This window comes from Bos taurus, chromosome 8, assembly GCF_002263795.3.
Source record: "Bos taurus isolate L1 Dominette 01449 registration number 42190680 breed Hereford chromosome 8, ARS-UCD2.0, whole genome shotgun sequence".
Lineage (NCBI taxonomy): Eukaryota > Metazoa > Chordata > Mammalia > Artiodactyla > Bovidae > Bos > Bos taurus.
This window is the reverse complement of record NC_037335.1, coordinates 75,625,018-75,637,182: the sequence shown is the minus strand read 5'-3', so window position 1 is coordinate 75,637,182 and position 12,165 is coordinate 75,625,018. Positions and strand designations below refer to the sequence as shown.

The 12,165-nt window shown below is 36.4% G+C and overlaps 1 protein-coding gene across 7 annotated transcripts in view; it reads right to left on the bottom strand.

The window, feature by feature from the left end:
• The window catches only part of UBAP1 (ubiquitin associated protein 1), a 69,967-nt gene that overhangs the window by 13,220 nt on the left and 44,582 nt on the right, over nt 1-12,165 (bottom strand). For 4 of the 7 annotated variants that reach the window (XM_059889092.1, XM_024995715.2, XM_059889093.1 and 1 more), the window contains one exon: nt 11,534-11,574. In XM_059889092.1, coding sequence (XP_059745075.1) covers nt 11,534-11,574 — 41 coding nt within the window. 7 annotated transcript variants of the gene reach the window in all.

The window sequence follows — 12,165 nt, the reverse complement described above, 5'->3', positions numbered from 1 at the left end:
AAGAGAGGAAAGAGGCCTACCACGACAAGAGTCTCAGAATAGAAAAAACACAGTGCAAGAAAGTAGGTTTCATCCCTAAACCTTTCAGCTGCAAACAACACAACAGAAGCCTGGAAATGCACATATCCAGAAGTTCATTTACACACTCCTGAGTCAGTTACTGGGCCTCCGAAAAAGACTTGGGGTATCACAGGGTTTCCTTTCTACCTCTAATGGAACAATGAGAAAACACTGGCCAAAGATTGCTGCTTCTAACTAGGGAGGAAATCCAATTTTGCAACTGGTTTCCCCCACCAAAAACAGGCGTGACCAACTTCCCACTGCCTGTGAACACAGGTCTCTGAAGTTTTACTCCCGAAAGGAACTGGAAATTTCTTCCCTCTGTAATAAAACCTTGAGTTTTTTTTTAAGTTACCAAAGTAATGTAGAATACTTGGAACATAGTAAAAAAAAAACAAATAAAAAACAGAAAAAAATAGAATTATTATAGTGAAAAAAATGTGATTTTTGAGTGCACAATAATAATAACAGCATCGAATATTTATGGAGTACTAGGAATCAGAGTAAGCATTATAAATGCACTATTTTATTTAATCCTTTTAACAATCTTATAAGATTACACAGCTATTACATGGCAATTCCAGCCCATGAAATCAGTGAACCAGAGTCTGCTCTAAGCTGTGACACTAAGGGCCACCCTCCACTACTGTGGCCGCCAGTACTGTTTCATTTTCAATGAAAACTTTTTGGGCCTGGGTGCAAGGTCTCCATATGATTTACTGACTCACTTTGATGACTTTTAATCTGAAACCCAAGGGCAAATATGAAAAGTTACATGAAGCTTCAGACCTGTTTAGGGCTCTAGGTCTGATTCCTTTCTGGATGGAGAGGGAGCAGCACCAATACCACAGCCTAACTGCCTCCCGGAGACCCGAAGCAGCCCAAGTTTAAGGGAGCTAGCTGCACTTACAGAACAAAAACACTGCAGCTAGCCCACACAGGAATGGAGCTTGGAGCCTTGATCTCCTCTTTTGTCATTAGTGGGCACTGTGAGTATGGCAGGCAAAGAACCAGGCACTCATTAGGGCTTCACGCAGCTCAAATAGAAAATTCCCAGCAAAGCCTACAACGGCAACAAATGTGGGATTCTAAACAAATTTTCTGAATGATTCCATGAGGCAGTGAATAATGAGAACTACTGAAATACACTGCAGGTGTTATTTAAATCATATTGCTAATAATGTCCTGCACACAGGGTACTATTTACTCAATATTTGTTGTTGCCAATAAAAAAGCCACCAGGCAAACAGAACAAGGTAAAACTTCATATGGGAAATTGCCATCTCTTCAGGCCCAATAAATTCTCCATACAAAAGGAGGATCAATTCAGTATACAAAAACATGTAAGATACTCAACATTACCTGAAACTAGGGAAATGTACATCAAAACCACCATGAAAGAGGGACTCCCCTAGCAGTCCGGTGGTTAAGACACACTGCTTCCACTGCAGGAGATGCAGGTTTGATCCCTGGTCAGGAAACTAGGCCCACATGCCACACCATGAGGCCAAAAAGAAAAAAAACCATGAAACCACTGCATACCCATAAGGATATATATAACCAAAAAGACAGATGATAACAAAAGTTGGCAAGGATATGCAGAAACTGGAAACTTCATGCAGTGTAGGCAAGGTTATAAACTGGTATGGCCACTTTGGAAAACAGTCTGGCAATTCCTCAAATGGTAAAACACAGTTAATATATGATCCAGCAATTCCACTCCTATGTACATACCCAAGAAAACTGAAAGCATATGTCTGTACAAAAACCTGTATACAAATATTCACAGCAGTATTGTTCCTAAAAGCCAAAAAACTGGAAACCATCAAAAATGTCTATCAACGGTGGACTTCGCTGGAGGTCCAATGGTTAAGACTCCTAGCTTCCACTGCAGGGAGCACAGGTTCAATGCCTGGTCAGGGAAATAAGATCCCACATGCTGCTCAGTATGACCAAAAAAAAAAGTCTATCACCTGATGAATGGATAAACAAACTGTGGTATATCAACACAATGGAATTATTCAGCTATAAAAATGAATGGGTAAAACTTGAAAACATCATGTTACATAAAATAAACCTATCACATATATATTTATATACTGTCATATATAAAAGACTAAATATTGTGTTATTCCATTTATATGATATTCCAGAATAGACAAATTCATGAAGACAGATTTAGCGGTTGCCAGGGTTTGATGGGAGGGGGAAAATAGGGAGTGACTACTAATGTACACTGGATTTCTTTTCGGGGTGATAAAAATGTTCTGGAATCAGATGGTGGTAATGGTTATACAACTCCAAATATAATAATAAAAAGACTCCACTTATTTGCATACCTTAAAAGGGAAAATTTTGTGGGTATGTGATTTATCAATAAAGCTATTATTTAAAAATTTAATAAGTTCTCCCACTATGATTATTCCCTACAAAAACTAGAACAAAAAACAAAGTTTTTGTTATTATTTTTTTAGCTGTGCCATGCCACTTACAGGATCTTAGTTCCCCAACCAGGGATCAAACCCAGGTGCTCAGCAGTGAAAACACAGAATAATCCTAACCTAACTGGATTGCCAGGGAATTCCCAAATCTTTTTTTTCTCCCAAATCCACTTTACAGTAACATGGTAATGCTTTAGTAAATTCCCCGTCTTTGCCAAGAGGTTGTATTTTAAAAATCTAAAGTCACAGGAATAAGTATTTGGGTGAGTAGAGTACCCTTCTGTTTTTCCATATAACTTCTTCTCTAAACTATAAGCTCCTCGAGGACAGTGTAAGGCATTTGTCTCTATCCTCAGCCACAGCAGAGTGTCCCTCAAAAGCAGGCATTCAGTAAGTGTAGGAAGTCACATAGCATGGGGGCATTTGCTGCTTTCAAGATGTAATTTTATACACTTATATATAACTGAGCTTTAAAGATGCAAGGACTGAAAAAGGAGCTATTAAGGGAATGGCATTTAAGCACAGTCGAGAAGAATAAATAGATTTTTAACAGGCAGACCACTTTCAGTATGGTGAGAAGAGGAGACTGTTTCAAGCGGATATAACCACTCATGAGAAAAGCATGATACAGACAAATAGTACATATAGTACATTCGACAAACCACTAGTATCCTGGTTTGGAGGGACTACGGAGGAGATGATAAGCTAAGGTACTCGACCATTATCTTATGTCTAGACTTGATTCAGTAAGGGTTGGTCAATCATTGTAAGTTTTTATATTCAGGAATATTATTCTAGAAACAATATGAAAAATAGAAGGAAAATTCTGTAAGCTTCTCTGTAAGCAGAGGAGCCCATTGAAGAGACTACTGAAATAGCCCAGGTGAAAAACTAAGGTAAGGAATAAACTGAATGGCAAAGGGAAGACACAGCAGAGAGAAAATATTATATAACTTGAGTGACCAAGAAGGTAATGAGCACATTTATAGAAGGAAAGAGGAGAAGAAGCAAGTCAGACGAGCAATAGGAATTTGTTTTGGGCAAGGTACAGAACCTCAGGAACATACAACCTAACAGATTATACAAGATCTGTAAGAGATATATAAACATATACAAAGGTGTTGGGGGGTTGTGCACATGTGCATGCCTGTGTGTGAGAGACAACGTGAACCAAGCAATAACAGGAGCTATCAGAAACATAAATAAGAGCTAGAAGATTGTTTTTTCTCTTGCACTATACATCAAATTCTTACTCCTTAAAATTTTAAATGTACTAAACTTTAACTAAAAATTACCACTTACCTGTACTTCTCTGACAACCTGCAAACAATCAGGCAAGGAGAAGCCAATAGGAAGACCAACTTTAGCTGGTGTTTTGAATTTGTCTCCTATCTTAAATGGGACATCATCAAGGTAACTGAAAGTCCCTACAATCAAAAATAAAGTAGAAAATATCAGCAAAGAACTTATTATTTGTTTTTGTATAATCTTATGTCTAGGATACAACATTAATTTATGCTATCCTAAGACTAGAAGTTACAGAGTTCCTTCTCTGACTGCTTACCTTCTCCTGACCCTAGATATCTAAGGAAAAACTCCCACTTGAGGCTATTTGATTTTACTTTGGTTGGGAAGATCCCCTGGAGGAGGGCATGGCAACCTACTCGTTTTCTTGCCTGGAGAATCGGCATGGACAGAGGAGCCTGACAGGCTACAGTCCATAGGGTCGCAAAGAGCAGGACAGGATTAAAGCGATTTAGCACACACGCATACTTGGCACAAAGGCAAAAGTACTCACAGCAACCTAAAAGGCCTCCCCAAATGCCCATTTCCTCTCTAGCCCTCAACTCCTGGCTTACTGCACCAGGTCACAGTGATTCTCTATTCCTCAACCATGACGTGGTCAAAATTACCTCAAAAAATCTGCACTGGCTGCTCCCTCTATCTGGAATGCTCTTCCCTCAGATAGTCACAGGGCTTACTCCTTCACCTCCTTCAAGTCTTTGCTCAAATGTTGTCACTTTCTAAGTGAGGCTTACCCTGACCATCCTTTTAAAAATTATTCCCACACCCTAACCACAGTAATCTCACATTACTATCTATGTTTCTCCATAGCACTTATTACCTTCTAACACACTACGTAATTTTCATTTTAATTGTATTTATTGTCTATCTTGCCCAATGGAATACAAGTAACTTGCAAGTATTTAAGTTTTATTTACTGATGTAGTCTCAAAACCTACAGTACTGCCCAGCACATATAAGGCACTTATTAAATACTGCTGAACTGATGACAGAATCTTGATAGAATCTCCACAAAAGAACCTCTTTGGCTAGTATTTCTCTACTCCAGTAAGGATCATTTTTTAATTAATACAAAGAACTACTCTAAAAAAATTTTAAAGTGATATTTTGGAGATGTGGAAGGAAAACCAGACAAGACCAGAGGAATCAGACTAGGATTATCAGGAGACACAAACCATACACAACTGAACTACTTTTAACTCCCTAAATGTTCTCTGTCCATCACAGATGAGTAATACAGAAAGATGGGACATTATAACTACTGATAGGATCAGACAAAATGAAGTCGTTCCTGTCTATGAATCTTACGAGGTATATACTCTGAATCAGACCATCTTTTCTTTTCTGGATCAGGTTTGGGGCTAACATGCTGGCAGAAGTATCAGGGACAATGAAATACAGTTGATAAAATAAATTTTGCTTTTTTAATATTAGCAGCTAGTAGAATAAAGCTTGTTTCTGGGTCTCACACATGTACATCTTCTTGAGTATTCTCATGGACAGAGAATAAGACAATTACACATCTCCCATGAAGAGGCTTCTCTTAATAAAAACTCCGTAGATTTCAAGACTTATCAAGGTCAAGATATATTTGTAATCTTGTCATCATTCCCATTTCCCAAGAGCAGTAGACGCACCTGCTCTGATACACCTGAAACCTCCAACAGAAAGAAGGCTCCTGTTCCTACCCTTGGGGGAGAGGTTCTACCTCTTTCCCATATAACCTCTGGCTAGAATTAAAACATCTTAAGTGTCTCTCACTCAGATAGTAAATTAAATCCACAACTGTGTTCGATTTAATAATTTTTCTGAGGCACAACCATAATTGTTAACATTCTCGATAAGTTTTCATATTGGTAGTATTTGTATAAGTGTTTCCTCAGGTGCCAATGCCTGTCACATTCCCACCCTTATTTACTTGATTAATTATGTCTTGTTCTTTAAGAATGAGCTTAAGAAAAACTCCCTTCTCAATCTCAAAACAGGTCTTGCCACTCTGTATTGTTAACAGTTTGTTTCCTTATGCTCCCTGCCTGCCCCTGACCAAAGACTTTGGTCAAGACTTTGATCAAACTGAGCAAATCTCATTGAGCAGATCGTGAGATCTGCTCAATGAAAATAAAGACCACATAGTCTTACATTTCTCTTAATATTTATTAAAACTCAAAATGATTTACCTAAAATGGCAAAGCTTGTGATGAAAAGGTTTTAACAGATATTCATGCAAGATGTAAGCACATTTGTAAGGTTCTGCAGAAAGTCACAAAAATGTACCAGAGGTACCAAAAAAACCCAAAGTATCAGGTACCATCACAGCTTGCCAACAAAACCCTGATTATAACACTAAAACCTTCTGCCACTTAAAATGCTTTACAGTATAGAGATCAAAAGCAAGGCTCTTTTTATTTGTAAAGAAGTTTTACCTGTTTTCCATGAAAACAGGTGCTCAAAAGTTACTGAAAGTTAGAGTCTACCTTTAGCTACTGCCCTAATCAGGAAACAAAGCTGGAACTGGTATTTTCTAAGAAGCACTGGAAAGACTTACAGTCAAGTTAATAATCACAAAATTAAGTCTTCTGTTTAAGAAAATTTTAAGTACACAAAGTAGGTTAATTATATGACACATACACATTTTAAAAATCCTATGTATAATAATACTTATGTGCATATATGATAAACAAATATAAGAAAACCTATCCACGTTAATATAACAAAATTTTCTTAAATGAATAGTTCTTCCAGAGTTTGGTAATGGGGAGTTGAGGGGGGAAGACTATTTTAAAAAGTACTTAAGATATGTGAACCAAATGATAATATCTTTAAAGAAAGATAATAAAAAGATAATATCTTTAAAGAAAGGTGTTCAGTTTCCCTGCACACCTTCCAGTTAGAAAATTATGACAGTGCTGTATATGCACACGGACGACTTCTATTCTATAAACAGAAGTAGGTCTTGGCTTAAGGACAGACCAGATCATGTAGAACACCTTGAAACAACTGCGATTTCCCTTTATTAGCACCAATTGCAGGTAACTGGTTTAAAAAGCAGCTTCATTTCACCAACAAAGCCAATGCCCGGGTGATTTAACACATTCTCTAACCTGCCCCCTCCCCCAGGCTTTGTTAACAGGGAATGACTAAAGAAGTTTCATGATTATTGAGAGGAGGGGTTAGAGCTAAAAGGCAAAAGGGATTTAAGAGATAGCAACAAAAAGCAACTTTTTAAATAATGGACAGAGATTAGTACAACTAAATAAGGTTGCTTTGAGGATTACAAAGAGTATTTTTACAAATATAACCAACTATACCTTAGGAACTATTCATTTTTAGCCAATATATCAGAATATCTATTTAAAAACATCAATTTCTCTTGTATCTCAATACATGTTATTATTAAATAGATTCAATAAAACCTCAACCACATGGCCAAGAGAATTAAGCACTGTGGCTAACAATTTTCTGGCTCAACCCAAGTACCTTTTAGTTTCAGTCTTTATTACTGAAGCTCCTTCTAAAACATCTGAGACCATCACCCTCGGTTTCATTTAAAAAAACAAAGTACGTCTGTGATGGAGGGGTTGTTCCTTAAGGTCAGTTTCTGCACACCACTTGCCATTATGCCATGGTAGAAGGAAACAGGCTGAATGTGTAAATGACTCAGGATAAATTCTGAGAAGTTTTCATTCTGTTTCCTTTCTTTCTAAATTGCTGATACATTTATGATCTTGTAACCTGCCTGATTTTCTGGAAAAAAAAAAAAAAGTAATTCTACATGGGGATAGAAATTCCTAATAGAGGGTAGCAAACGGATTATGCTTAATGCAGATTTTACTGGGCATTCAATTGAGGTTTTTGAAAAAGAAGACTAGATCAAATTTAAAATTAGGTGAAAATGGCAATTCCATTAACTATCATTACCTTAAAGCTGTAAATCAGGTTAACAGTTGCAAAATCAGATCTACAGATAAATGGAGAGACAAACATACACACATATACACACATACAATTATGTAAGTATCACTATGAGACAAGAAGTCAAAAGAAAATGTTATTCATACCCTAACAAAAACCAAGATAACCTACAAAATCAGCTTTTTAATATGCAGGGTCTGGCATTAAATCAAAAATAAGACACAGAAAAGCAAGAGAAAGTGATTCACCATCAAAAGAAGAACCCAAATGCAGGGATAGCAAAGGTACTGGAATTCTCAGAGAACTTTAAAACTGTAATCAATGTGTTAAAGGATCTAATGGAATAGGTGAACATATGTGAGCAGATGGGGAATTTCAACAGAGAAATAGAAATAAAGAGAGACAAATGGAAACACTAAAAATTCAGTATGAGAGAATAAAATTTTTGATAGTTCATAAGCCAGGCTATGCTAATCAGAAGAAAATACTCAGAAGAGGAAAGAATTAAAGAATTTGAAATTAGGTCAAAAGAAATTAAAAGAATTAAAACACAAAGAGAAAAAAAAAATGGAACAGAGTCTTAAGAGATCTCTGGGACAATATCAAACAGCCTAATGTGCATGTGATTAGTCTCAAAAGGCTGAGAGAGAGATATGTAGCGAAAGAAATGAGAGAGGAGATCATCGCTGCAAATTTTCAAAAGTAGTAAAAGACATCAACCCATAGATCAAGAAGTTTAGCTAACTCCAGGCAGGGTAAATACATTGAAAATCACACCAGGGCACCTCATAGTCAAAATGTTGCAAACAAAAGCTAAAATCTTAAAAGAGGGGAGATGGGCATCATATTATGTACACAAGAAAACAATTAAAGGATGGTTGACTTCTCTATATTACATTGTTACTTAAAAAATAGCAGTAACACATCAACTTTTAAAACCATCTATGGACTTCCCTGGCAATTCAGCAGTTAAGACTCAGCTTCCACTGCAGGGGCACGGGTTCCCTCAATTAGGGAACTAAGATCCTACATGCCACACAGTGTGGCCAAAAAATAAATATATACATTTTTTTCAATCATTCAGCAGAAAAAGTAATTCAATATCTTAGTAAAAATTACACAAAGAGCAAAATAAACATTTCTAAAAGTTAGCTAAAAACAGTCATAAATATGACAGCTTGGCCTTTCAAAGGAGGGAGTTTAGTTTTATTAAGCCCAATTACAAAGGCATTTTTTTTTTTCAAATTAGAATCTCAAGGCATTTCTCCAGATACTAAAAAGTAATTTGTTTGTTCAGTTTTTAAAAAATCCTTTAAAATTCACTTCGGGAAAATAACTTTTTCTCAGATAAAACAAGTGGAAAATTAATTAAAACTTAAAGACCGACATTCAGAAAGGCCAGCTCTGAACTGAGCCAAAGGTTTTGCAATTTACATAATATAAGAAAAATATTTTTAAAGGTCTTTGAAAAGTTACTATATCTCTTATTCCATTATTTAGGTGTATATGGTTATTGATGTCAGTGAAAGAAGTTCAATCTCAGATGAAAACCATGAACTTGAAGAAAAAATATGTTATAAGACAGCATAGTATAAGATATAGTCAGCCCAAATATTTAAATTTAAAAACAAGTATTTTCACATCCAGTCATGAGAGGAGCTGTTACCTCCTTGTGCACACTCCAAATGACCTAGAATTATACACACACACACACACACACACACATATATTATCTAATCCCCAATCAGATAATACCTAACTTAGGGGGGACCAACTCAGAGGCTCATAAACTAAATAGTGTCAAGTCAGATACTCGCTTGACCAGGAGATACAAAAACTTTAGCTATATGATGCCAGCCACTGAAGTTCAAAAATCAGGTATCAAGAAGCAAACAGAACTAGGGAGGCCGTTTTTGGCCCTGTGCACTCTACACATGTAGGTCAAGAAAGCACATCTATAAACAGAGTAAAAATGGAGCACGTCCGCAGAGAAGAGCACGAGAGGTGGACAGAGCTGTAGACTTCGTTTCCTGGGTTTCTAATTTCAGCCTTGTAAGGCCAGGAGGAATTTGATTTCCTGCATTCAGATGCCTACAAGATTGCCTATTAAATATTCTCCACTCATTTCCTTTAATTTCTATTCCCTAAACTACATGATATCTAAAAATAAGATTATTTATTTTAAAAACCGAACTAAAGCCACCAAAATTCAAGTAGGAGCTCAGCAAATTAAAGCAGAAGCCAAAGAGAGAAAATCTTCTCAAATTTTACTTGGATAGAATGTCTCATTTAAACAGTATTTTGAATATTTTGGTTAGGAATGTAAAGAGGAGGAGGAAGTCCTTAAAAATTAATCTTCACTGATCAGAATTATAATCTTCTCTCTAGACTGCTTAGCTGGAATACATAATAAACTAAGGTCCAACATATTTTCACTCCCATGAAAACGGAGTTTCCTTGTTCTTTTCTCTCCTCGGTCTTCCCTCTCTCCTTGGCTCTGTCCTCTCTTTCCCCTTGAAAAGGTGATCCAGAGGCAACTAAGATCAGCCTCTCTATATCATGTGAATACTTTGAAAAAGCGCTGTAATAATCCTTAACGGAGTTAGCTTACCTAGAAGATCTGATGCCTGACCCATTACGTAGAATACAAATTCCAGAGTTTGAAAGACTGATCCAAAAGGATTTAACAAAACATGCAAGCAATGTATGTAAGCATATGCACAGTGTGGTTCAAAATATTAAAGCTGTTGCATAAAATATATAAACAAGTTAAAAACCACAGTAACTGTTGCACTACTCTGACTCAGCTAGTGATATTTTATAGATCAGAAGAGCATAATGATACATGTTGCCATTCAGTCTAATAAATCACTTTTACAATGACAATTTTTTAAATGGAAGATTAGTTTTAAAACCCCTTTTAAAATAATTGTGTTATCTGGATATTTCTGGTGTTTCTTATCTTTTACTATATGAAAAGATGGTCTAATTTTAACTTCCTAGGTACTTCCATTCCTATCAAATGCAGATAACAAAGTTTATTAATGTATTCATTTTGGAAGGTTGTATCTCAGAAAAAGATGATAAACTATTAGCTTTTAAATGCAAAGTTGTAATTCCTGTTGGTTAGTTGCTAAGTCCTGTCCAACTCTGCCACCGCATGGACTGTAGCCTGCCAGGCTCTCTGTCCACGGAATTTCCCAGGCAAGAATACTGGAGTGGGTTGCCATTTCCTTCTCCAGGGGATCCCAACCCAGGGATCAAACCTGTGTCTCCTGCATTGGCAGGAGGATACTTTACTGCTGAGCCACCACAGAAGCCCAAAATTGTCATTACAACTACCAATACTTCCGTAATATATTGACCTGCTAATCATGCCTCATTTGTTGTAAATTACTTCTTTTTATGGGGGGAAAATACCTAAATCAAAACATTATAAAATGTTAATTAAAGGCTTAGAATTGTTCACACCTGACTGGAGAAGAGATGGACCAGAGAATAAGAAAAGGGCATGGTAACTACTTCAAAATACTGCTAAAGAACAACAAAAACAGATAGGCTCCCTATCTATCTCCATTGGTTTTGAGTATAATAAACACAATGACACTCAAAAGTTTAACTATCTATTTGAAGAAATGCTTCAATATTAAAGTTATATGTGAAGTTCTATGGAATGCATATATGCTACACTGTTGTACAACTTTATTTTTCTCAATCGGCTCATTTAAATAACCAAAAAGGGACATTTACTCATGTGATTTCAAATTCTCTGATCAGATCAAAACTTAAACCATAATATCTAACAGTCCACTTACCATGAAAATCTGCACCCAACTTCTTAGAAGCCATTTAGAACCTGAAAAACAAAGAAATACGTCTTAGCCACATTACGCCTCAAGGGGACGTAAACAAATTATCATAAGAAAATTTAGATACAAAAATACCCCAGAAGACTAAAGGGTTCCAGGACTGATACAACCTCAAACTTCTCAGTCCCAAAGTCTTAAAAAAGAAAGCAGAAAGGAGGAGAAACCACTTTTCTATACAAAAATAATCCTGTAATCTACATGTTCTGAAAACAAACAAAATATTAGAACAGCAAACTGGCCAATGACCAATTTATATGCAAACTGTCAAAAAAAAAAAAAAAACCTTACTAAACACTTATCTTCCTGATATAAACTATAAATGTCAATACTTGGCAGTTTTCTCAAGATTTTTAAACCATCCCATTTAATTCAGTTATGTAAATACAGACCTTTTATTGACAATGAACTGTAACTGTTAAGACTGACACTTCTGAATTAGGGAGTCCATGACGTACAACCTTACCTATCTGTTTGGCTGCGCTGGCCTTAGTCGCGGCACGCAGGATGTTTGTACTTCACTGTGGCATATAAACTCTTAGTTATGGCACGTGGGATCGAGTTCCCTGACCAGAGATTGA